Raw genomic sequence first — 27,208 nt, 5'->3', positions numbered from 1 at the left:
TTGATATTGCCTCTCCGTTTATCCAGCTCTGAACATAGTGGCCAGCTCTGAACATGAGGGCCATAGGAGGCCCTCAATGTGTGTCGGTTATTTGGAGATTTGGAAGACAGTGCAAGCAGGGATTTGATATGCATTTGCTGGTATCTGCTATAGTGCCTGGCACTGAAAAATGCTGATGCTTGGGATCTGTGTAGTATATATCTTCCACTCTTTATCTAGGCCTTTGGGGGAGGTGATGACACCTGCACTGCCCAAACTGAGTATTTTGTGTGTGTGTGTCTGTGTGTATGAGTATGCTTCCATCAAATTAAAAAGGACACAAAGAAAGGTGAAGAACTATTCCTCTATACTGACGTACAATGGGACACCTTTCCTCCGACTTCTTTTCCCCTTCGTCACCTTCAGTAACTTCTTCATCATCACAAATCATGGAATTCAGAGCCAAAAAATCCCAACTGAGAGGTTTATATTATTTGATTTTTTAGGGCCATAAATTTAGAATGAGCCAGCTATCTGATCCTATTAGCCACATCTTGCTCTTAGATAATCTGCTTAAAATTGATACCACCCTGGAATGTGGACTTTACCGATTGCATTTCCTGCCAGATTCTGACTTTTGTCTTTTGCTCATCATATCCTAAATGGTGTGGCTATGACTCCATGGAAAGTTGAGCACCCTGGGGTAGCAGTTGGGACTTGAAGATGTTGGTTCCAGGAGCCATATGGCCAAGTCAGGGTAGGAGGCATTGATGTTAAGATAATTTTTTTCTTTCCTTACCTCAGAGTTATTTTGAAACTAACATAATCATTTTTAAAGTCCTTAGAAGGAGAAATGCTTTGCAAATGCCAAGATACTGTAGTGCAGCCTGAAGATAATGTGGCATATTGTTATACAGACCACACACACACAAGTCAGATTACATGGTTCTGAAAAAACAAGTCTTCAATTCTCTAAAATCCTTATCTATCACATGGGAAATAGAGAGAGCTGTTGAATTTGTTTCCTGCCCTTGGCATCTACATATAGAGGTGGTTAAGAACATAGGAGCTTAAATGGCAAAACCTGGATTCAAGTCCTGGCTCTGCATCCCATTAACACGGCAACTTGGCATGAATTACTGAGCATCTCTGCCCCTTCGTTTCTGCATCCACAAACCAGGGGCCATACCAGTTCTCCCCTCTTAGGGATGCTAAGAAGGTCAGATTAGAAAATCCATGCACAGCACTTTGCTCATTGCCTGGGCAAGTGAAAGTGCTTATAGATATTGGTTGTTGTTTTTTTTTTCAAATAGTCTTATTAAGAAATGAAAAATAAATACATGAACCATTTCATTGTAGTGTATGTGTCTGAAACAGTTCCAGGTAAGAGGAGAAGAATTATCTAATAGAAATTAACAATTAACTGCCAAGTGGCTTATACAGAGAGTGGAGTCTGAGCTGGGGGTGAAGGGATTGAACGGCAATTGGATGAGAAAAATAAATTAGAAGATAAGCATTCAGGACAGTGGAATACTGTGGAAGTGAGGACAGAAGCTGAGAGGCATACGGTGCGGTCAGAGTTTATCTGAACAAGAGAGTGTGAGTAGGGAAGGAGTAGATGATGAGACCAAGTGGTTGGCTGGAGATAGAGTATGTCAATATCAGGATGGCAGCCTAAGCTGTTTGGGCATCACACAGTGGCACTTTCAAGTCACTGGTGGCTTCTGAGTGATTGGTGAATGGAATTTTTATTGATATGATTGGCAATGATACATAAAATGGATTAACTTAAGGACTGGAAGCTGGGAAACATGTTAAGAAGCCCCCAAACAGTGGCCCTAAAATAGGGTTGAGTGATGAGGAAGCATAAGCCAAGATTTGTTCATCATCTGGTGTGCGCCATGTGCCAGATACTGAACTGGGTGCCTTTAAAATAAAAAAAAAATCACAACAGCATCTGGGAGATAGACAATGTTATCCTCGTTTTACAGAAGGGGAAACTGAGGCTTAGGGAAGTTAAGTAATTTACTTAAAGTTACTATCTCTCAACTTTTCTGCCATGCTTTGCTAAAGTGGGGATCTAAATTAAAGAATGTGTACATGAGCTATTCCAAAACAAATCATTGAAATCATGTGTTTGATATGGGGAATTAGAAAGGCACTGGCAAGAAATGAAGATGACTCCAAGAGTTTGAACGTAGGTAATTATAAGCATGATATAAGCAACTTTAGAGAATTGGCCTGTCAGAAAGGGAAATTGTTTGGCATGGGGATTGTAGAAATGTTGAGTTTGTTGTTACGATGCACAATAATGGGAATGCCAAGAAGCCAGTTGCCATTGTGAGGGTAAAATTCAGAAGAAAGTTTGTGCTGGAGATAAAGGGTTAGAAGTCACTGCACAGGAGATGGACATTAATGATGGAGGGTACGGGGAGATGGAGAGAGGAGCAGATGGCTAGAGCAGCATTTCCCACATTTTACTCTGCATAGAAATCATCTGAGTATTCTGTTAAAATGCAGATCCCAATCCAGTAGGTTTTGGGTGGAGCCTGAGATGCTGCATTTCTGACAAACTCCTGGTGATACTGTTGCTGTCAGTCTGAGATCCAAACCTTATGTAGCCAGGGGTGAAAAGACTGATGCTTGAGAAACTAGCATAGGGACCAGTGAAGGAAGAGAAGCCAACAGAAAGAAAGGGAGCAGAAAGGTAGGAAAATGATGAGGATGGCACAGTACTCTAGGTGTCATGGGGGGTTGTGGGATGGTCAAGGTGCCACATTCTGTGGAATGATCAAGGTAAAATGATCAAAGAGTGGAGAAAATCTAGTCATGGGGTAACCATTGGTGACCTTCAAGAGGTCAGTTTTGTAAAAGGATTAGAACTTGGATTATGGGAATGTAATCATGAATGATCTGCAAAACAGTGGAGGTTAGGGTTGGAATTAAGTTATGCAAATTGTTGGTATCCAAAGGAACTAAGAAAATGGAGTGAAAACAAATGGTATGGTAAAGTGGGGGACATTGCTCCATCAATTACTAGGTAAGAGACTGAGAGTGTGTGCATACATTGGTTTGGTATGTGTGCACATACCCAAAGATAGAGGTAACCATATATAGATTTCTGTACAAAAGGGAATATAACAGCAAAGGCAGAAGATGTTGAAGAGACAGGGAATAATTGAAGAAGGAAGTTGGAGATAATATTGAAGGTATCAGTTAAAGGGTTAGTTTTGGAAACAAAATAAATTTTTCTCCAATATAGAAAGAAAGGCAAATAATTGGGCTCTGGTCAGGATGGTACAATAAGTTCATGCTTTAGTTTCCTCCTCTGCTCCAAATATGTAGCAATGACAAAAATTATAAAAAGACATGCTGGGCCCCAAAACAAGATAAATAATCTGTGAACAAGAAATGGTACAGAAATAAAAAGTGATGTGCAGAGTTACATTCATTGTTACGCTGGGTTCCAAGTCTAGAATCAAAAAGTCAGGGCAGGGATTTAGCTCTGGAGGGTATCTGCAGAACGGTATGTGCTCCACATTGTCAGAGGATCAGAGCTAGATGCACTGCTTCAAGTCTTGGGGTGGGGATAGTGAAGAAAAGAGTCTGAAAAGATAATGTGGCTAACCCCTATCTGGGTTCCTAATAGGAACCTGTGAGCCTGAGGAAGTGGGAGAGAGAGGATAAAGTTGCAGCTTTGAGACCATGAACTGACTTAAGCCGCTCAACTAGCTGAAGACTGTTGTACTCTACCCTCAGTATTACCCTTGTAGGAAGACTCCAAGCCATTATTATAGGATTTGGTTTATAATTGAAGTCCCAGGAGGCTCGATGGAATTAACAACAACAGCAGCAACAAATTAGACAATATGAGTGAGAAGAAAAGGAAAAGGGAAAAAACAAAGAAAACCAGAAAAAATTCTTTTAACTCAAAATGAATTACAATGAAAAATCATGAAACAAGCCCAGGCATGATGGCTCACACCTGTAATCCCAGCACTTTGGGAGGCTGAGGTGGGCGCATCACTTGAGGTCAGGAGTTATAGACCAGTCTGGCCAACATGGTGAAACCACATCTCTACTAAAAATACAAAAATTAGCCAGGTGTGGTAGTGTGTACCTGTAATCCCAGCTACTTAAGTGGCTGAGGCATGAGAATCTCTTTTTTTTTTCATGTCAGCACTAGATCTATATGATTTATTTTCTTGGACTTTTTTTTTTTATACTTTAAGTTCTAGGGTACATGTGCACAACGTGCAGGTTTGTTACATATGTATACATGTGCCATGTTGGTGTGCTGCACCCATTAACTCATCATTTACATTAGGTATATCTCCTAATGCTATTCCTCCCCCTCCCCCCACTCCACAACAGGCCCCAGTGTGTGATGTTCCCCTTCCTGTGTCCATGTGTTCTCATTGTTCAATTCCCACCTATGAGTGAGAACATGTGATGTTTGGTTTTTTGTCCTTGCGATAGTTTGCTGAGAATGATGGTTTCCAGCTTCATCCATGTCCCTACAAAGGACATGAACTCATCCTTTTTTATGGCTGCATAGTATTCCATGGTGTATATGTGCCACATTTTCTTAATCCAGTCTATCATTGATGGATATTTGGGTTGGTTCCAGGTCTTCACTATTGTGAATAGTGCCACAATAAACCTACATGTGCATGTGTCTTGATAGCAGCATGATTTATAATCCTTTGGGTATATACCCAGTAATGGGATGGCTGGATCAAATGGTATTTCTAGTTTGAGATCCTTGAGGAATCGCCACACTGTCTTCCACAATGGTTGAACTAGTTTATAGTCCCACCAACAGTGTAAAAGTGTTCCTGTTTCTCCACTGTTGAACCCAGGAGGCGAAGGTTGCAGTGAGCCAAGATTGCACCACTGCACTCCAGCCTGGGTGACAGAGCCAGACCCTCTCTCAAAAAAAAAAAAAAAAAAAAAAAAAAAAGTATGAGAAACACATGAAAAAATATAATAAGCATGTTTGTTATTATGTATGACTTTTATTCAATAATATTCTTGTAATGCTAGCCACTGCAATAAGAGAAAAGAAATAAAAGAATTGGAAAGACAGATTATCGTTATTATGAAGACTCTGATCACCCTACATAGAACATCAAAGGGTATTTATAAAATAACCATTAGAACTAATTAGAGAGTCTGGCAAATTTGCTAATATAGGATCAATAAACAAAAATCAATGTCTTCCCTAAACACCATTAGATCGTTTAATGGAAAACAAATCACATTTACAGTAGCAAAAATGAAATAAAACCAAGAAATATGAAGTAAAAAAGTACAAACCTAACAAAGGATATGCAAGAGGCTATGGAAAAACACAAAACGTTATGAAGAGTATAAAAGAAGAAATGAGTAAATGGAGCATATACTTTATTTATGGATGGGAAGAAACAATATAATAATAATGTTGATTTTCTCCCGAATGTATAAATTGAATACAATTTTTATAAAGCTTCCAGCAGAGTTTTTGAAAGCTCTTGCCTGATATGCTTATCCTATAATTTATGTGGAGGAATGAAACACCAAGATAGCCAAGGTGTTTTTTAAAAAGAAGATAAAGATTGAAGAGATGTGCCCTAATAGACAAAAATACCTATTTTAAAGTTACAGTAATGAAGACAGGGAAAGCAAATAGGCTAAAGTATAGTAATTGTTTTTAACACTCAGAAAACTTATGTGTGTATGTTTGTAGATAGATAGATAGATAAATAAATAGGAGACAGATGTGTGGATACGAGTGCTTTTTTTTGTGCATGTCATTGCAAGTCAGTATGAAAGAGGGAAACTAGGCCGGGTGTGGCCGGGCATGGTGGCTCATGGCTGTAATCCCAGCACTTTGGGAGGCCGAGGCGGGCAGATCACGAGGTCAAGAGATCGAGACCATCGTGGCCAACATGGTGAAACCCCGTCTCTACTAAAAATACAAAAATTAGCCAGGCTTGGTGGCACATACCTGTAGTCCCAGCCACTCTGGAGTCTGGGACAGGAGAATCGCTTGTACCTGGGAGCACCATTGCACTCCAGCCTGGTGACACAGCAAGACTCCATCTCAAAAACAAAAAAACACAAAAACAAAAAAACAAGAGGGAGAAACTATTAAATAAAACCCCATAAGGAAAAATAAAGTGATGTTTTTACCTCACACCGGTCAAAAAGTAAATTATAAATTCTGGATGAAAATTTAAAGTATAACTTTTTATTTTAAATTAGCTTTTTATTTTAAAATAGCTTTAGACATATAGAAAAGTTATAACAGTGGTACAGAGCATTCCCTTATATCTCTCATCCAGTTTCTCCCATTGTAATCACTCTATATCACCATGATACATTTGTCACAAGTAAGAAACGAGTGTAGGTATGTTGTTCTTAATTAAGTTCAATACTATACTCTGATTTCATCATTTTCCCCCAAATGTCCTTTCTTCATTCCTGGACCACATCCAGAACACCACTTTACATTTAGTTATTAGGTCTTCTTAGCCTTCTATGATCTCTAACAGTTTCTTAGACTTTCCTTGTCCTTGATTACCTTGATGGTCAGGTTTCATGTAGAATATCTCTCAATTTTGGCTGTCAGTTGGGATATTGGGAAGGAAGACCACAGAGGTGAAAGGCCATTCTCATCACTTCACATAAAGAGTGCATGCTTATCACATGACTTAACACTGATGATGCTAACCCTCATTACCTGGCTGAGATGGTGTTTGTCAGTTTTCTCCACTGCAAAACTACATTCTCCCTCTTTCCGTATACTTTGGAAGTAAGTCAATAACAGTGTACACTCAAGGGATAGGGGGAAGTGAAGCTCTACCTCCTTGAGTGAGGAGTCTCTGCGTAAATTATTCATAGTTCTTCTGTAAGGGAGATTTATTAAACGTAGTACTTTTATTTTTTATTTTTTATTATTATTTTTTTTTGAGACAGATTCTCACTGTGTCACCCAGGCTGGAGTGCAGTGTTGCAATCTTGGCCATGCCCAGCGCTAAACATAGCACTTTTAAAGGAAAAGGTAATATCCTGACATTGAGGAGGAAAATATCTCTTAACATACAGATTTAAGTAACATAAAGGGAAAGGTGAATACATTTGAATACATTAATTTAAAAAATCTATGAGTACTGTATACAAAGTTAAAAGACAAACAGTAGCTTGAGATGACATCATTTCAATGCATATATATGTAACAAAGAATTTGCATACAGAATAAATAACAAACTCCCACAAATCAAGAAAAGAGTAACAACTACACACACACACACACACACACATATCTATCTATCTATATATATCTATATATAGATATATAGATATAGAGAGAAAGACACACACAAGAAAATGAGGAATGGATACAAATAGGCAGTTCACAGTTCCTTAACTGGGGAAACCCTTATTGAGATGATGTACAACCTCGCTAGTAATTAGGGAAATGAATCTGAAAACTACAAGGAGATAACATCTACCACCCATCAGTTTGTTAGAAAAAATATCTGATATGGGAAGATGGGGTAGGAAGTTCATCCATTTAGTGATTATAGAAATATGAGTTGGTAATACTTTGGGTAAACTTTTAGCAATAGAATTATGTTAAGGATTCAATTACACTAAATTTAGGGATCTCCTCCAAAGATGTGCTTCTCAAATGTTTTTGTGCATAGAAATCACCTGAGGTGCTTATTAAACCGCAGATGTTGATTCAGCAGGGTCTGAGCGTCTTCATTTTTACCCAACTCCCAGCTGATGCTGATGCTGCTTGTCCACTTGCCTGCAGTTTGAGTAAAAAAGCTCTAGAGTAGAGGTCAGCAAACTATCACTCATTGGCCAAGGGCCAAATCTGGCTCTTGCCTATTTTCACAGATGAAATTTTACTAGAACACGCTCATTTGTTTATGTGTTGTCTGTGGCTGCCTTCAGACTATACTGGCAGAGTTTAGTGGTAGCAGCAGAGACTGCATGGTTTGCAAAGCCTAAAATATTTTCTATCTGGTCCTTTATAGGATAAGTTTGCCAACTACTGCTCTGGAGAAATTCTCCCACATGTGCATATAGATATGTGTGTAATAATATTGATTGCAACTTTTTTTGGAATAATGAAAAGATAGAAACAAGTGTCAGTTGGCAGAATAGGCAAATAATTTGTAGCATATTCACATAATGGACTTCGTTAGCTAAAATTAATGAATGGGAGCTACATGTATCAACATGGATAAATCTAGAAAATATCCATTTTTTAAAAGCTTAAACTTACACAGAACAAAACTATAATTTGGTTATGGATATATGCATATGCAGCAAAATTATTTCAAGATTCCTGAAAAGGATAATCAGCTATTTCAGGGCAGTGGTTAGTTCTGGTGATGGGGTAGAGGAGAAACAGGGTTATATGTGGACTTACATGGGTTCTCAGCCATTGCAGTAATGGATTATTTGTTTAGAAATTTGAGAAGAAGATATTGAAATATTATAAATTGTTAATGCTGGAGGTAGGCACAGAGTTTCTACACTTTTCTGATATTTTAGATATTTCAAACATTTGAAAAGAGTCAAAAGACTCAGGAAAAAATATACTAAATACAAAGACAGATATTTTGAAGTGCAAGGAAGGCAGTGAAGATAGATTATTAATACCCGAGATTCTCTCTACTCTCAGTTAAGCAAGAAAAGAAGATGCTCAGCTATTACAAATTGTTCCTTATATTAGTGAATTCTGAGAATGGTAAAGAACTTTTTTTTCCATATGACTAATATTGCTCCATGGCTTATGAAGTATTATGATTCTAAGAGGTCACTTCACACATGTTATGGAGTAGAAGGATTTTCACTTTCTCTGGGGACTAACATTTCACTCCTTTAAGCCAAGATCAGCTTATCACTGGAATAGTCTTAGTGATGCCAAGTGGCGGGTGGCCCCCCAGCACACCTCCCCCGTTCTTTTGAGTTAGAGCCTTGAAATACTCATCAGGGACAAGCTGTGAGAGCCTTCAAGATCCCTTCAGGAACGAGCCTTTTGCTTTTGTCTGAGAATGTCAGTGGTCCATGCCCCTTTATCTCAGCCAGGCATGGGTGTCCTCCCCCTGTGACTTCCTGTGGGCATGACGCCATGAGCTAAATTGTAGTCGGAGTACACTCAGCCTCAGCCCCCTCCCTCCGAGCATCTGCACACAGCTGGAACCAGACTTGGCAACCGTGGCATGCGGGCCAGGACAATCTCAACACTCATTTTCCCAGCAGCATTGAGGTGACTTTATAGGAAGAGGTGGCCCATACTGAAGTTGGGGGTCTCAGTTCAATACTCTTAGCTACACAGTTTACAACAGGGACATTTTGGTTCCAAGTACCTTTCAATATTGTATAGAACCCTTTGAAATGTGTTTGTTATTAGGAACACTTTGGGTCCAATTATTCCCCCATGAAATGTACAGCTATATTAAAAAGTCCTGCTTCTTGGCATTCAACAACCTTTTGTCGTGTGCCTTATACATGTCAGGCAATGCGGAAGACACAGCCAGTGGATGACATGAGTGCCACCTTCTCTCCCAGCAGTAGCTTTTTCCAGCATTATGCTTCAGCATGGTGTCTTGTTGGGAACCTGATTTCTGACCACGCTTGCTTCCCTTACTCATACAGTTCAGTTTCTGAGCTGTCTCCCCCTTCTGAGATAGGTTTGTCCCTCTGCTGTAGGTTTCCAGCCACTTCTTTATCATTGTTAGCCATGACCAGAGGGAGCATAAGTTTGGCATTTTAGGGGCATTCAACAAGGCTTGCAGAGATGGGATTTCCTGGTCTTAATGCACAGCCTATAACCTAGTACAATAAACATAATGTTTGTTGTAAAGTTTAAATGTCAAATGTAAAGACAAGCCATGTAGGTACTGTAAATAAGTGCAGGGGTGGAGGATAATAGGAATTGGTGGAGAATATGGCAAGCTGGAGAACACACACTCACACATCTCATATAAACTGAGTGGCTACTGCAGTGGGTTATCACTGTGCAGTAATTCTGGCCCAGGATTGCCAGAACTCTTGGACTTTCAAGGGAAGCTAGAAATGGGGATATTTTAAATGTGAGATCTCCCAAGTTTTAAATGCTGGCAACTAAGCAACAAATTTTTAAGAAGACCATTTGTGTTAAAAAATAGAATAAAAGGCACATCGTAAGGCCATATACAGCCTGTGGGTTAGGTTTGCAATCTCAGAATAATGAAAGAAATAACCTGAAAGTTTAAAGCAGCATAGTCTGTGGCCAGCAAGCCTAGGCATCTGGGGCTCACTCACCTGGGCCAGTGCCGCCATCCTTTTATTGAATCCGATGGCACGAGAAGAAAGAACTTAGACTCAAAAAAGCGATAACTACACCCAAGGAAAAGATACAGAACAAATCAATCATAACCATAGCCCAGGCACCATTAGAATGCCTTGATGATCACCTTCCCACAACCTTAGAAGGGCCACCATACAGGCAAGAAAAGAAGCAAGAGACATGTGTCTATGAGGAATCCTTTCTTCACCAAGACACACTCGTTTCTGTCCATGCTTGTTTACACAGTGGCCTGGGGTGGGTGCTCAGGAAAGAGTTCCACTGGGTACCGTGCTTGGCTTACCAAGGGTATTCTCAGATATTCCACAACCCTTGGTTAGGGTATGACTATATTTTAATTATCCATCTCTCCATACTCATTACTACCTCACGTTCATGTGGTCATTTTTCATCCTCTCTAGGCTGAACTCCCTGAAACATCATCAAAATGAAGGAGTCCGTGAGCAGACAGAGTTTGGGGTTCCTTATCTGGAAGGTCCCAGTGCATGCGAAGTGTCATTGTGAGGGTGGGGGTGAAGCCACCAGGGATAGACTTAAACCAGGGTTGGCCAGAGGAGGGAATGACAGGGTATGGTGCTGCTTACCTTCCTAACTAAGGAAGCTGTTAATGAGGTAAGAAGGCCCTGCCCTCTGTTTAGAACTTGTTGAAGTGGCCAGAGTGAGAGCCCTGCTTCCCCCAGAGAATGTCCTTACCATCACTACCTTGACCTCCATTTCACCCCCTTCCTGGATATTGGTTTTCCACAAGTGAGATCCATATTGCAAAGTGGTTAGTTGCAAGGACTTTGGAGGTATGAAGAGCTGGATTCAAATTTAGACTTTGCCACAAAGTGAACTTGGGGCTGTTTTTCCATATTATAAAGGCAGTTTTCTCCCTTGTAAAGTGGAGTTAATACTGTCCACCTTTTGGGGATGTTGAGGTATAAAGAACTAACTGTAGGTGATACCTGTCACTGGCACTCCCTTATATGGGTCTGTGGATTCCAGGGCTATCAGCAACATGTCTGATGGTAGGATTGGCATAGTTGGGTGTTGCTCGGGGCTCCCTGCTCCATTCCATGCCTACCTGCAATGGGGTTGAAAAACATCTCATCTCTTCTTGCCTCTTGGGGGAAAGGTGGGAAGGTTGTGGAAAGTGTGGCACCCTGACTGGGGTGGGATGTCCTTCCCACTGCATTGCCTTCTGGCTCCCTGTCAGTCTACCACCTAGGGCCCCAGCGCCCGCACTCCTGTGTATTTCAATCCATGCTAGGGTACAAAATGCTTTTTTCCACAGCCAGTGCTATGTCAGTGCTAAGGGTTACTGTGACATAGCAACTTGAAGATGATGAATGAATACATTTGAAGAGGGAATGTTTGAAAATAATTCTATAGAACTCCATTTGGTATTGGGACTATTGTCTAAACCATAACCTAAACTACTTTATGCAGTTAGGTAATAGTCTCATCTCAGATACCAAAAGGAAGAAGCAGAGACAGAAGGAGAAGGAGAGGTCTGTGAGAATCCAGTCAGGTGGAAAGAGTGTAGGCAGAAGATGCAGGGAATACCTTCTCCCTGGTAGGTGCTGGGCTGGAAGCTCCAGAATCCCAAGGCCAGAGCACAGGGGTGAAACCCCAACAAGGGAGAGAGAATTAGAATCTGCAAGAATCTCAGAAAAACAGGTTTGAATGTCTTTTTGTGTGGCAAAACCATGGGAACTGACCTTTCCTTGCTGCAGTCAATATAAAGGACTTGCCTTTAGAGATTTAACCAGCTGTTGACTGAATAGGATTGGCTCCAAAACCTCTCATCTGATCGTATGGGTGCTCAGTGCCCCTTCTCCCCTAAGCTGCATTTACAATGTCCCTCCCTTTCCCAAAAAGATCCCAGAGCCCTGGCTTGCTTCTCAGGGAAAGTATTCTTAGAAGATCCCTGAAGATCCAGCTCTGTTCTGAATTACAGAAAACCTACAGGTACCTTTGTGCTGAATGTTTTGGGGAAAGCTGTTGACAGACAGAGGAAAAGGTCAGATGTAGCGGGGTCTGTGGGCCTCTGGTGGGTAAGGCCTTCTTTGGAAATGCCTTCGATTTGCCCCTCTTCAGCCTTTTCTTCACCCATTTACCCCTTTACCAGTGTCCACTGTGGTTCTGGGCTCCCCTGCTCTTCCCCCAGTAAATGCCTTTTCCTTTCTGCTCAGGGGTTGTTCTGAGACAGAGGGGGAGGAATGGAGGATTTTGGAGCAGTGCCTCTTATGCTATCAGGCTTCAGCTTTTAGAATCTTGGAAAGACTCCACCTGGGAAAGAGTTCCAGAGAAAACAAACTTCAGATCCCAGCTCATATGGGAAAGGGCTCATGTTCACGAAGGCAGCTTTGGGGACCTTGGCAGAGACTTAGGCGGGCTTGGCCCTGGTCTTTAATGGATCTGACATGGATCTTTCCAGGGCCCACGAATGCTGCATGGTCTCCAAAGGAGAGTTCACCCTCAGAAGCTACAATGATATCTCTTTATAGAAGTTGTAGTCTTCAGGTCTTCAGTGAGCCAACAGCTTTTGTTTTTCCAATGGTTTATGCCCTAACAATGGCAAGGAAGATTTTAAGGAACCAAACCCCACCACCTCCTTTCATCTCCTCATCATCCCCTCATCATCCCCGCCTTGTCACATTGCTTTCCTCTTGAAAATTAGCTGAATTTTTTTGATGGGATATTAGGAGCCAGAAAGAGGGTCTTGGGTCCAGGATTATCTCCCAAGTCAGAAGAAACATCCGTCCAGGCCCAGGAATGACACTCTGAATGGCAATGATGGGCACAATTTTGAGACATTCTGGTCCAAGAAGGAAAATGGGGGGCAAATATGTTAGGAAAAGTGCAGGACAGAGTTCATGGTGATGGTGAATCTTTCTTCTCTGACTCTAACTTGTGCCATTTCTATAATGCCAGGGTGAGATTCTTAGGATCTAGATTTTATGCGTAAAATAAACCAGCTGCCCCTACAGGCACAGCAGAGTGGGTACAGGAGCTGAGAACACCTGGATTTCTGTTTCTGGCATTGTGCACTTAAGAAAAATACTTTCCCATGTTTTTTGCACTTGGGGTTTAATACTGACCATTAATTCCCCCATGTCTGCCTCTTCTGCCAGGGGTCTTTTCAAACATAGACAATCATGGGATATTAAACTTGAAGGACAATAGAGATCATCTAGTCCCATCAACTCACTATATATATGAGGAACCTGAGGTCCAGAGTGGGGAAGTGTCTTACCCAAGGTCACATGGTGAGTTACCTCCTTTGACGTCTTTGTATACAGTAAAGACCCCTCCCCTAACCAGTTTTGGTTCTTAAGACCTTAAGACTCATCAAGCCTCCATATATTTCGTGGACTGAGGTATGACTAGGTGCCCAGCACGGGATTTGGTACTAAAAAAATCCCTTAAGTTAAAGGAGTGTCTTCCAAGGGAGGAAGCTTCATAGGGCCTAGGTAAGGGCTATGGGAGAAGCAAGAGAGGACCATGGCCTGGAAAGAAACAGTGGTATCACAAACTTTCTCAGCAGGCTGCCCAGACCAATGGCCTTCCTTCCCTTTTCCTTCATACCCAAAAGAACCTTTATCTGGGGTCAGGGCAGGGATGCTATCTCAGAAACGTCTCACCTTGAAAGTGAGCCTCCCTTCAAACATGATGTCATAGGCAAGGAAGGTTTCCTTTATCTTCACAAATCTGACCCCACCTCCTTCAGAGGAAGGGGTCCCAGCACCCCAAATGACTCAATACTGTTCTGTCCATAGCATGTCCTGGGCAGGAGGAGAGGAAAGTCTCAATGCAATCAAATTTTGTTTCAAGTTTTTCCCATCATATTCCCAATGTCCAGAGGCCCCTTATGACCTCTACATTCCTGAGCATAGCTTCCATAAAAAGATAGGCTTACTCTGTGCATATATTCACACACACATACACATTCAAACACACACATATGTGCACACACATATATTCACACATACATGCAAACACACATGGAAACACACATACACACACATCTACATGCAAACACACAAACACATCCACAAGAAAACACACAGATGTACACATGCAAACACACACACCCACATACAGATGCACACAAGCACAAATACACATGCAAACACACACATGCAAACAAATACACGCATGCAAACACACACGTGTACACATGCAAACACACACATATGCATGCAAATGCACACACACACTATTTACAGACACTTTTAAAATCTGTAGTTGATTGAGCAACATCTTTCCAGAGATTTTATTAGGAACTCCCGCTTTTCAGGACATCCTAACTCAGTCCATGGCTGTATGGCCAGAAAGGAAATGAGCTGTCATGGAAGTCCTCCTTGCTCAAGGCAGCATGTGGCCTGGGGGCCGCCAGTGTTACTCCTCCAGGGTATTTTCCTCCCCTGTAAGATTTGGAAAGATGGCAAGGCTCAGAGATCAGCCATTAACTCTCTAAACCTTCCACAGACCTGTGGTGTGAGGTGAAAAGGTCAATGAGAAAGAGCTTGTAGGCTTGGGAGTATAGCATCCCCACCTGCTGGTGTGGTCAGAAGTGGTCTATGTAATTTTAGCTCCTAGAATTAGAAATGCCCTTCTGGTATCCTTAAAGAACGTCAGTTCTGAGAAAGCATAGCCTTCTCCTCCCATCCCTTAGCCCCTTAGTGACCCTACAGTGCATACCCCTTCTCCGACACACCCCTCAGCTCATCATCAGGGGCTCCTCCTTTCAGAAAGATGCTTATAGACTGAGACCCACTTAGATGAGACCTCTCCTCCTCTTCCATGATAATCCAAGGCCAAGCCCCCAAAGGTTTTGCTCCCTTCCCTTCCTTGGTTCAGTGGAGGCTGCAGCAAAATGGAATGTTTGCAGTTTCTCTGACCATGCAGGGTTTTAAGTTAATCCCCTCCTCCTATCCTTCCCTTTTGCTGACAGTTCTTCCCCTTTCAAGCTCCCTCTCTATTTCCCCTTCTAGTTTTGATCTTATTTGGGGGTTTTGGTTTTTACTTTATTTTGCTTTTTTCTGTTTTTTTTTCTTTTTGTTTTTTATAGGTTTCAGAGAAATTATGTTGAATCCAATAAGCCTTCCCGGACATTCCAAGCCTCTTAACCATGGCATCTATGTTGAGGATGTCAATGTTTATTTCAGCAAAGGACGTCATGGCTTTTAAAAACTCCTTTTAAGCCTCCTTGTTTTGATGTCACCTTGGTAGGCTGGGCCCTCTGAGAGGTTGGAAGCTCTAGGCATTGTTCTCTTTGGATCCAGGGATGCTAAGTAGAAACTGCATGAGCCACCAGTGCCCCGGCACACTTTAACACCACCAGATGGGTGTTTTCCCCCATCCACCACTGGCAGGGTTGCCCCTTCCCTCCAATCATCACTGTGCTCCTTTTTTCCCAGCCTGTGAGGCAGCTCCTGCCACTATCTTTAGAGCCAATAAAGAGAATTAAAAACCTGTGCACCAGGAGCATCTTTTAAATACACTAGCCATTCTCTTGCTTTACAAAAACAACCTAACCATCACAAGAAAGCCTGATGAAGTCCAGCCATGCTCCAGCCTCACTTTCCCTACTTGGAAGCGTGGGGTCTCCCTGGCTCTCCCAGGATACCATGCTGTCCTGTTAGTGACCTCGTCGCCCTGCAACCTCCAGTGGGGAAGAGTCACAGAGAGCATCTAAGCAGAGGTGGAGACGGCGCGGTAAGAGGAGGGGGAGCCAGGCTCAAGTATTGGCACCAAGTTAGGTCTCAGAGGAAAGAATGGAAACCAATCACTTTACATTTTTATTTTTATTTTCGGTGGAAAAATCATCCTTTTTTGGGACATACTTGCCCCCTACTTCCTCTTCTCTCTGGAATGGCTCACAATGAGTGCGATATTAGAAAACTCCTTGCAGAGGAGAGTTTCTCCAGGCTCTTCCTGGGCCCTTAGATCTGCAGTTCTGACAAGCTTTGGCTGCAGGAGGTTTTACCCATGAACTGGCCATCCTACTAGGACCACAAGGGACCAAGGGAATCAGGGACAAAGGCCCTTCCTGCCAGCCCATGATCCCGGGATTGGCTCTCTTCCCCTACTTCCACTTATTCTTGACTCTGAGAACTTTTGGAACCCAATGGAATCAGCATTTCAAGGTCAAGATGAACTGAAGGGGAAGAGAAGTAAAACTTGGCCTCCTCCAGCCCCTCTCATGGCACCAATGGAAGTGTCCTCCTGTTCTCTGGTCAATATGTGTGTTTACTTTGCTTGCTTTGACTCATGCCTTACTCCATGGCCACTCTCTCCCAAAGAGGGGGCTCGCTGCCCCCATTTTCAACTTGATCTACTGAGGAGAGGGAAGGGGGTGACTTTCCCTTCTTCAGTAGGAAAGGCACATTTGTAGGGCCTGAAAGTCTCCCGTATTTGCTGACTCATTGGTGGAGTAGACTTCTGGCTCCCAGTTCCACTGGCCCATGGGGCCTCCATTGTGTGAAGTCAGCATAGGCTGCCCACCTAATGGTGGAGAGCATGAAACTGGGAGCATCCTGTGGGGGGCTTGTGGGGGAAAAGGTGGTTGTTTTAACCCACCATTGTTTTGGGGTGGTGTTGCACACTGGTAGAGAATAGAGTCTATGCCTTTGGCAAATTTAACTGGGAGTTTGGATTCCCACTTAAGGGTTTTACTTCTTGGGTCCTGTGGATGGTGGTTCTTCGTGTCAGGATCCCAACCCGATTCTGCAAATGCCTCCATGGGGTTTAAAAACATGAGGCTTTCCAAGTTCTTGCCCAGTATCTGGGGCAGCCTCCAGAGTATCACCTGGGAGTTCAGGTTCTCTCCAGGGCTCCAGGTGTGTGTTTATCTCGCCCCCTCCAGCTCTCCTCATCCTGCTCCCCATTGCTCCATGTCAGGCTGTCCCCATTATGCCCTGCTGATGCTTTGGGTCCAGGGCCTCCTCCGAAGTGTGGCTTTAAGGAGTAAGCTTGAGGATGATGTTTTTAATTATTGTAAATCATTACCTCATTTCCAGCCTCCCAGGCTCCATCCATCCCAGCATCTTTTATTCTGCCATTTTCCTCACCTTGTGCTATGACAATGGGGCGTTGTGCTTCCACAGAGACTTATAGGAGTGTTCAGTGTATAGTTTCTTAATAAACACTTTATTTTCTAATGAAATGACTGAATCAGACCTCTTATTTGGAAATTTTGCAAAAACATTCAAAATACAGAAATTCCAGAGTACCTGCATTTTTTCCTGTTTTCCTGTTACTCTTTTAAAGAAGTTTCTTAGTTAAGTTCTATGTTAACAAAGGTGTTCACAATCTGTTCCATTGGTTGCTTTCATTGAGAGTCTTCCAGATAGGTTAGGCTCATACAGTAAAGTGCTTTTTCATCGTATTGAGAAAGAATCAGAGGCTCAGAGAGGTTGAATGGTTCACCCAGGGTCACACAGTGTGAGAGGTGAAAGCAAGATTCAAACCTGACTTCTACAGACACTACTCAGGCCACTGAGACCCTCACTCCTTTGGTAGCTGGGGAATGTTCTGTTGTCTGAGCAGCCAAGGCTCACAGAAATCTTCTCTTGAGAGCTGATATATGGGGGTCTGAGAGTGGGATTGGGGATCCTTTATCTTTGGTGCACCAGCAAAGCCAGTGGGGCTGTCCCTAGGATGGAGTGGTTTTGTATGTTCCTGTGGATGTTGGGAAAGTGACCTTGCCCAAGGAAAGATGGGGCTTTGGGCGTACAGGTCAACACACTTGTCATTCAGAGACACACTCCCTTTCATGCACACACACACACGCACACACTCAGGTGAGCCACACTCTCGTGGCAAGTTTCATGTGGGCTGCCAGGAGGGAGAGGCCAAAGAGTAAAATGCTTAGATGAACTGGCACATCTTTGCACCCTTGGACCCTGGCACTGACACAGCTAGAAGAGTTGAAATGCTCCCTGTAACTTGCCCTCTTCCTTTCAGGAAGAGAGGACACTGTGAGGCCCTGTATGCAGGAGAGACGGAGCAAGAGTGGAGGATGCAGGCTGGGAAAGGGCTCCTGGGTGGATCTGAATGCTTCACTGGGCCCCAGTAATCCTTGATGGAGCTCAGTCATTGAGGAAGTAGAGATGAGACAAGTAAAGTAACGTGGAAGAGCTCATGTTCCAGTCTGACAGGAAGTTGATCAGGCTAGGTTGGTGCTTTTCTATATACCCTCAGTTGCTTTATCTTCTATTTAAGTCTGGTTTGGTTTGAGACCCCCTTATGCCAGATGGAAGCTCCTTCTCTCTAGAGTGGCCTGGGTGAGGGGTAGACCAAGCTCTGCATTTATCTCTTCTTAAGGGTTCCAGGGAGAAAGAGTTGGAACAGGGATGCCTGAAGGGTTGGGGCTGTCCTGGGGACCATGAGGAGAGGCACTGGTTCAAGGGAAAACTTTCATTTTTAATATAGGAGAGATTTGAGCTTTGTTTTGTTCTGATGCTTGGAGCCTATCAGTGTATGGGAGAAGAGATAATAGATAAAAATGGCCCCTGAGAATATGAGAAGGAAAAGTATCCACAGCTCAGGAGGAGGGGATAGCATTGGCCTCATGGAGGGAATGCTCTTCCCATAGAGCAGGAGGCAAAAAGAGGAAAGGATGTGGAATGTCTTTTCAAGGTGATAGGGCAAGGAAGTGAGGGAGTTCTTGTCTGGTGGCTTCCATTTTGCCTATAAAGAATGAGGCAAGGCCTTGTGCTGCTAGTGAGAAGACCCAAGGAGAGTTGGAACATCTGAATTGACAGGGGAAGAGACTATGGATGACTATGGGGATCTATGGAAAGGTTGCTGGACAGAATGAGGAACCAGCTGCGATTGGAGTCTAGGCCTCCGTTTTCCATGTTTTACTGCTAGTTGTTGAAGTCTCATGGCATTTACCCCAGGGTTGGTGCCTCTAGGGAAGTCAGAGCTGGTACAGGGCAGATGCAGAGAGCTGAACTCAGCCCAGAAAGATGCCAGTTTGGACTGGCCTCAGTTTAGGGTGGCTCAGGGAACCAGCCAGTCCTGCAGCTCCCTGACCTCCTGCATTCAAATGTCACCAGCAGGATTTCACAGTAGCTTTCTCAGACCTTAAGCTTACATTTTGGTCCTGTGGGATTTTGCTGCACAGATTGACAGCTGACTCAGTTCACGAACCCACGGTGCTTGCCAGGTGCTCTCTGGATCTTCATTCTAGAGACGTGGTTGACAGGTGCTGGTTCTGAAGCTTAGAGAATGAGAAACTCAACTGTACCAATAAGATCTTGTAGAACAAGGTGAAATTCGATCTAACACATTCCAGGGACATGCCCTGGAGAGGCTGGACTCTTTTACTAGCAGTACATGACCAGGTCCTGGAACTAGTTGCCAAGCTCCCAGGAATGGGTTTACTGTGGGGCATTAATAGTAATAATTCTATGTATCTTATGAAGCACTTACTCAGAACCAGTCACATTTTACCCACAAGGAAGCTGAAGCTCAGAAAGATTGAATAACTAGCTCAGGTTTCCACGGCTTGAAACTGGCAGAACCAGGACTGACAGGGGGACTGCCTGACACCTCAAAATGCTTTTGGCCACTCTGCTGCCCCCTAAAGTAGCACATCTTCTGCTCCTGGAAGGCTATGATTGTGGAACACCTCCTAGGTGCTCCCCCCCAACCCCACTCCACTCCTAAGACAGAGAAGTCTTTCAGGTGTCTTCAGGGATGAGCACCATCCCTGACTTCCTTCTGGAACTTTTGGGACAGGGTGATTTTAAAGACTAGAAAAGAACATCTGCAACGTTGTTTCCTCTCATTGTAGCATTTAGTGACTTGGGGGTGTATGAAAGCATGGTTGGGCTTAGATCTGAGATTAATCACATGTCTTACAGTTGGTGAGATTCCCAAGCAATGATGGCCTTTTTGATATTGGGGAGGACTTGTTGGATGAGACCAACCTGATCCTTAGGATAGCAGTTAGGCTGCCCAGGTCTGGGCAAGGGTGAGAAGCTTCAGATAGGAAGGTGGTAGAAGAAAGGATGAGACCAACCTGATCCTTAGGATAGCAGGTTAGGCTGCCCAGGTCTGGGCAAGGGTGAGCAGCTTCAGACAGGAAGGTAGTAGAAGAAAGGGCCTTGTCTGACTACCCACTGTCACTTAACCTTTCTTCAACACACCTCAAAGACCTCCTGATATGTCCAAGCTCAGCCATGCAATGCTCACCCTAAAAAGACCAAACACGAATCAGGCTCAATTTGGAAGTCAAGAATCTGATCTCTAGCCACCTCTGTCTCTTCTTTTGTGTGGGAATCCCTTTCTGCAGCCAAGCTCCCAGCAGCCACATCCTCACCTCCACCTCCCCAGCCACAGGTGTGACCGCAGCACAGCATTGGGCTGTGACACATCCCCTGGCTCGTCCCAGTTCCCTCAGGTCAAGCCCAGGCATGAGCAAAGGATCAAGCATCTCAGATACAATGGTGAGGCAGCAAGGGAGGGTTGGATGCCACGGGAAAGCTCAGGAGTGGGCAGATCAATGCAGGATGACTTCATTGTTGTGTAGCTTTCTGCACGGAGCCAGACATGGATTAGGCAAAGAGCCGGAGCCTTTGTTCCTTCAGGGTTTACTGACTCCTGTGCTCTGGCTAGACTCGCACATTGCTGCCAGCGTGACTCTGAAAGCAAGAGCAAAATGAAGGTGGCAGGGAGGGAGAGACAGGGAGGGGGAGAGGGGCGATGCTGGCTGCTTGGAGTCTTCTCTGTGAAGGGCCCAGGAAAAACTCTTAAGCGTGACAGCAGAGATGGGAGGAAGGTAGAGAACGATGGGGAGTCTGGCTTCCATCTGGACTGTCCAGCAAGGGCCTGGAGCTCTCCTCCTCCTCTCTCCCAGCTCTCCCCCACCCACCACATTGCCAGTCTTTAATGCTGGCTGATGTGGGCGAAGCTGCTTGCAGCCTCCAGATTCCTTGGATAGCTCTGGTTCTGCATTTTGCCTTTAGAAATCCTACTGTTACCACCCCCTGTACTTCCCACCTCCCAAGAAAACCTCAGCCTAGATCTGACAATATATTTCCAGAGCTAAATAAGACTCCTTCTTCAACCCTACTTGAACCCAAAAGTGAGTTGAAGGAGACGTGCTGGCAAGAGATAAGTCCCTTGTCTGCTTTTTTGGGTGGTTCTGAAATTCCATCAGGATTCTGAGGCCCTCTTGGGTAGGACTTTTGTTCCAATTTCTCCTACTCAGTGGATAAAACTTCCATAGAGTGACCCCAGTTTCCCTTGAAATTAAATCTTGATGAGGGAAGAGATTTCTGCATGGGTGATAAGGTCTAACACCCCTCTGCATTTTTGCCCCTTTTCATTTTGGCACATTTTCCTTCTATCACAAAATATCTGGGTGTTTGTGCCTGAGAGAGCTAGATCTTCTCTCCTCATTATGCTTGACTTCTGGGTGGGTGTGAATGCATTGCTCAAATATTCTGTATGCTCCTGGGCCAGGATGGTGAGGAATGACAAAAAATGAGGGGAACAAGGAAGATATCAGAGGCAAACCTTTGACTGGGGCATGCTCTGCTTTGAGAGAAGGGAACAAGAAAGACAGGAGAACTTCTGAGGAGCACAGATCCCACAGGGATGTAGAAGGTACGGATGGCTCAGATTTGGTGTCAAAGGCCTCCAGCCCAGGTCTGTGTGGGTTGTATCTGGGAAGGAACTTGGAACTCTAGGGTAGAGGAAAAAGGCAGGGTTGCAAGTTACCCAGAGGACTGAGCTGTAGAGAAATCTTAGCTGAGGGCTCTGGTGGGACTTTCAAATCAAGATACATGAGCCTTCCACATGGGACCAGATGGGCACCTGGCCTTCTCAGGATCGTGGTATTTTCTCATGACCCTCTGCCAAAAGGATCCTCTCAAAGCTTCTCTTAAATAGATGAACCTGACTTTGATTTACCTATGGGTGGAGACTGGGGCCTTTGGCATAAGTCAAGATGAATGGAGCTTGGCTTTTCTGAGAGCCAAAACCCTCGAGCAGTTCTCACTTCACACCCTAAGAGTAATGTCTGAGTTCGGAGGGGTGGTCAAAATCCCCTGCTCAGCTATGGAGAGAGTTTGCAGAGCAAGGAGTGAGGCTGCCCAAAGGCATCATTCCAGAATGGCAGTCCCTGACTTTTGCCTTCTTCCAAGTTTGAGGGACAGAACATCATCTCACCTCAGAAAACACTACCAAACCTGGCTTTGGTAAGTAATGCTGGAAGCCTTGGTGGATTGCAATGATGACCAGCTTGTCTGCATGGCTGTCTTTGCCTCAGTTTCTGCCACCTGTGTGCTGTTACCACGGCAGCACAATGAAGCCTAGCTCTGCCGTTGGAGACCTCACTGGAGCAAGTGACCTATTTCCCTGAAAAAGACACATTCTCCCCTCCCTTGCTGTCACGTTCATTCTGCAGTGAGAAGGACAAGGACTTAGCCTTGGTAAAGGAGAAAGTGACTTCACTGCTGTGTAATATGGCCTGGTGATGCCTCTGTTACAGAGTTCTGATAGACCACTTACCTTCTCACTCCAAAGCTCACACTACCTTCAGTCTGTTTGGGACCTCGTAATGTCGTTTAAAAATCACATTGTGGTATTCTTTGCTCTGCAAGGCTTGCAATAGCCTTTGGCCAAAAGTCATGAAATCCTGACTTTCAAAAATGCACTTCTCATAAAAAGAGAGGGTGTGGAGCTGTGGGGAGCACATGTGCTCTTCCAGGGATGGGGCAGGTCTACAGAGCCTGTGACATGGTCCTTAGCAGCTACACAGGCTTAGGGAAATATTTACCTCTCACAGCTAGGTTCTTGAGCATGTCAGGAGCTCATGACATGGAGGGTCCTCTAGTTTTAAGCTGAAAGGGTTTAGCCTCTGTGACACAAGGGACCCCTGCACCTACAAAGGCTAATTTCTAGTCTTTCTCAGCACTGGGTCAGACAAGCAGTCTCCAAGCTCTGCCCTCTTGCTGCCAAAGTCAAGGCAAGAGTGACAGAACATTCCAGAGTACTGGCTAGATACTAACTAAATCTAGCCTATTAATTATATTCTGTCAGAACCTCTGGATGCTCTTGCTGTTTATTCTGAAAGAAAATTCACATGGCAGAGAACATGAGAGTAAATCTCAAACAGCTTTTGTCAAGAATGCTAGTCCCTGACAGCTCACCCTGGCCAGGAGGGCACAGCCAGGATCTGTGATGCTCTCTGGTTGCCCCCATCCAGGGACCATAGCTCCTCACTGAGGCCTTTTGCTTCAGAGGGAGCCAGATATAGAGCTGGCCAGGGAGAACTTGAGTCTGTTCCCTCCCACTGTCAGTGGGCAGCAGGGGAGGCACCACCAATATAGAACATATTCTGAGAATGTCCTTCTTGGGAGAATTTAAATTCTAAGTTCATGTTTAAATGACTCACAGAATCGTTCAATCTTTATGGCTGTCAATTTGGCATTTCTTGCTACCATAACAGGAGATTGCTGCACAGTACCTCTGATACCAAATGGCCAACCTAATCGTTAAGAAGACCAGAATAACCCCACTGTGCATTTTCAGGATGGTGTCTTTGGCCATCTTAATAATTTTATTGGGTCAATCACTTGACCAACTGTTATCCTGCATAAATTGGTCAGTTTTCTGGGCAGAGCTTCAGGGCCTGCAATATGGTTCTCCCTTAATTTGAAATCCCCAACTTGCAGAAAAATCTTTTTCTCTTCCTCCAGTTACTAGATAAATGATGTTGTAAGGATCAAGTGCTCCCCTTTTTATTGATTGCAGCAATGTTTCCCCTTGGTCTCATGATATGCCAAGGATCCATCAGAGAACTCTGGAGAATGTTGCACAGTATGGCCAGCTCTTATAGATTCACCGTTTGCATTAGGATATCAAAGTCTCCAAGAAGTCCTGCTGTAAACAAACCTTATTCTACCTCTTTCCAATTCTAATTAAACACAAAACATTCTTCATTTAACATCTGTTAATAGACTCAGCACACACATGTTAGAAAACACTGGGTTATGGTGTGATCAGAAGCTTTTAAAGAAGAATCAAGCAGGATGTGTTCGTCAACCACGCACTTCTTACATCAAGAAACCACCACACCCAGCACGCTACCCAGCTGTAGGCTCAGCCCTCACTTCTGCCTTCTATGTAGAGTCAGAAAAAATTCTGGTTGCTGATCTGGTTGCTGATGGATAGACACTCTTGTGAAGATCAGAAAACCTTCACTGTGATATCTCAGAAGAAAATGGTAAGTCATTTCACATAAGAGCTTGAGACCTCAGCATTAAACCTGGCCATCTGCCCAGGCTGGTGGAGGTGACATCATCTAGTGGTAGCACACAGCAATGAAGACCTGGATCCCAGTCTCAACTCTACCACTAGCAAAATGACATGGGGTAAGTTACCTTTCCTTGTTCCATATTTGTCTCTGAGTAGCTAGTAGAGTTTGCTGATCTTCATGTAAAAGACCCTGCCTGGACAGATGCCCCAAACGCCATGTCCCCATGAGTCACTATTGTCTCTTAGTGGAGGACATCTTTTGGTTCCTGGTCCTTCTCTCTCTCTGAATATGTTGTGTATCAGGCAAACCTAGTGAGAGAGATGGCTGCCCCTTTGGGTAAGGATCAGTGGATTTCTCTGGATGAGGATGGAAGCAGATGCTTGGGGGTTAATAGACCCTCTCTGTCACAGCTGGACAAGGCCAAGCGGGAGTTCTCGGCAAGATTTTCTGACTTTGATCTCAGGAAGGCAGTTCTGCCTAACAAATAGTCTGAAATGTCAAAGAATAAATGTTAAAGCTTGAGGGGTCGTTCTCCAGGGAGTTGCCTGGGCTGGCTAAGGGGGGAGAGGAGGAGGGAGAGAGGGACACAGCAGAATCCTTCACATAAAGATTCTGACTTGGTTTTGTGATATTTAAGAAAAAAGAAAACTCTGAATTATTTATAGCACAGAAGATGTAAGCAGGCTGTAGAGAAGTAGCCTGGCTTCACATGATAGTTTATGGCCATTATTTAGCTGCCCCAGCCTTGAACTGGTAAAACTTTTCTCATTAGTCACATGCTATTGAGCTCTACTTGAGCTATCTATCTATCTATTATTATTATTATTATTGCTCTTATCATTATTTTAATCAAGAAAATTCATGTCCTTCAATATATGAGTTGGGGGACGCAATTTCTGGAAATGACATTTGCACAAAGCAGGAGTTATCTCTTTCCCTTAAAGGGACTCTGGCACACCCTTCAGTAACTCTTTCCACCCCTGTGAGTGTTTCCAGCCTGTGCCTCTTCAAGCAGGGATTCAGAAGACCCCTGCTCTGATATGGTCAGGAAGCATCTCGGTTTGGGCCTGGGCACCAATTGGCCATGTCAGTCTGGGAAGGTGAATTTCATTCATCACTCATTCGTTCCCTCTGAAAGATGAAGGCAATTGTCCTATGCCTCTTCTGAGTATGCTGGGCATAGGAAGGATAATTCCATTGTGTTCAAAATACCTTGGTACCTGGCAGGGGGCGGGGGGATAGCATCTATATTATGTGAGGGGATAAAAGAAGTAAAGAAATGTTGAAAGGTTAAATAAAAAGTGATTGAAGAATTGGTGGTAAAGCTGGGGGGAATGAGTTCTTTCATCTGTTTATTTTGGTCAGTGATAAAATGAATATTTCATGTTGATAATCATATCCTGATTCTATAGCATGGGTAATTGAAATTCACCAGTAATCCCCAAATTGCAGGTAAAATTAAAATCACAAGCTTCACATGCTCTCTCTTCCATCTCTACACATGGTACAAACACACTCTTAGTCACTCTCCTAATTGTTTTTGCATACCCTTGACAATACTCTGGGAGATGCAAACACATGGAGTCAACTTTTGGTCAGTTTGGGGGTAGTGAGGTGAGGCTAGTTAAACTGCAAATCAGATCATCAGTAGAGCTCCAAACAAGCGATATTTTATTTAGGAGGTATTGCTTTTGTTGAAGATATCAATACTTTCGTTTCTTTCCTAGACTTGTTTTTTTTTTCTACCTTGAAGAACCTGGAGAACATTTTGCAGTTAAAATGTCACAGTGACAATCCTGTTATAAAACTCTGAACATGTACATATTTTTACCCTCACTAACTTACTCTACCTCCCAGAAGTCTTTGAAGTGTTTTTCCTCCACTCCCTACTTGCTGTGATGTAGAAGTTAGGCTAGCACCATTGCTCTAGGGCAGTGGTTCTCTAAGTTTTTGGTCTTGGGACCTCTTTTCACTTAAAAGTCATAGAAACCCCAAATGATGTTTGTTTCTGTGGGTTACATCCATCATATTCACTGTATTTGAAATTAAAACTGAGTATAATTTGAAAGCTCAAGTATACACACACATTCCATGTAGCTGTCAGGATGATGACATCATCACATGTCTGGAAACCACTGGACAACTTCATGAATAATACCTGTGAGACACGAGAGTAAAAAAGGCATACACTATCTGACTATTGCTAGGAAAATAGTTTTGACACATGAATCTCCTGAAAGGGTCTTGAGCCCACCAGGGACCTTTGTACCATTTTGAGACCTGCTGTTCTAGGAAAACAGGCACAAGCAAATTCTGAAATCAAACCTGGGTCCCCTTGGAGCCAGGGAAATCTACCAGTCATGCACTTTGATCCAAGTGTAGGAGTCCATCAGAATTCCATTTCTTTATTCAAACATCACTGACTGCCCCATGGGTGTTGACTTAAAGCAAACTGGATACAACCATGCATGTTCAGTTGCTAGGAATGTGGAAAATATACAAGAAAGACTTCACCTATTATTAAGAAAACAGAGTGGGAGCTGTTTGCTTGCTCTGGAGAAGAGCATGGGCTTGATGTAACAGTAAACATTATTGGCTGATTGAAGAGACTC

General features: G+C 43.6%; 1 protein-coding gene across 10 annotated transcripts in view; it reads left to right on the top strand.

The window, feature by feature from the left end:
- Positions 1 to 27,208, top strand: part of NTRK3 (neurotrophic receptor tyrosine kinase 3) — a 388,853-nt gene that overhangs the window by 269,126 nt on the left and 92,519 nt on the right. For 3 of the 10 annotated variants that reach the window (XM_054450815.1, XM_063652900.1, XM_054450814.2), the window contains 2 exons: positions 13,450 to 13,584; positions 15,390 to 17,486. The exons of 6 other annotated variants lie outside the window; for them this stretch is intronic. In XM_054450815.1, coding sequence (XP_054306790.1) covers positions 13,450 to 13,584; positions 15,390 to 15,508 — 254 coding nt within the window. In that variant the 3' untranslated portion in view covers positions 15,509 to 17,486. Of the gene's footprint in view, positions 1 to 13,449; positions 13,585 to 15,389; positions 17,487 to 27,208 lie in introns of those variants that run through there. One more of the 10 variants, XM_054450816.2, reaches the window with a different exon arrangement.

This window comes from Pongo pygmaeus, chromosome 16 (assembly GCF_028885625.2).
Source record: "Pongo pygmaeus isolate AG05252 chromosome 16, NHGRI_mPonPyg2-v2.0_pri, whole genome shotgun sequence".
In the NCBI taxonomy this organism is placed as follows: domain Eukaryota; kingdom Metazoa; phylum Chordata; class Mammalia; order Primates; family Hominidae; genus Pongo; species Pongo pygmaeus.
This window is presented reverse-complemented; position numbering and strand designations above follow the sequence as displayed.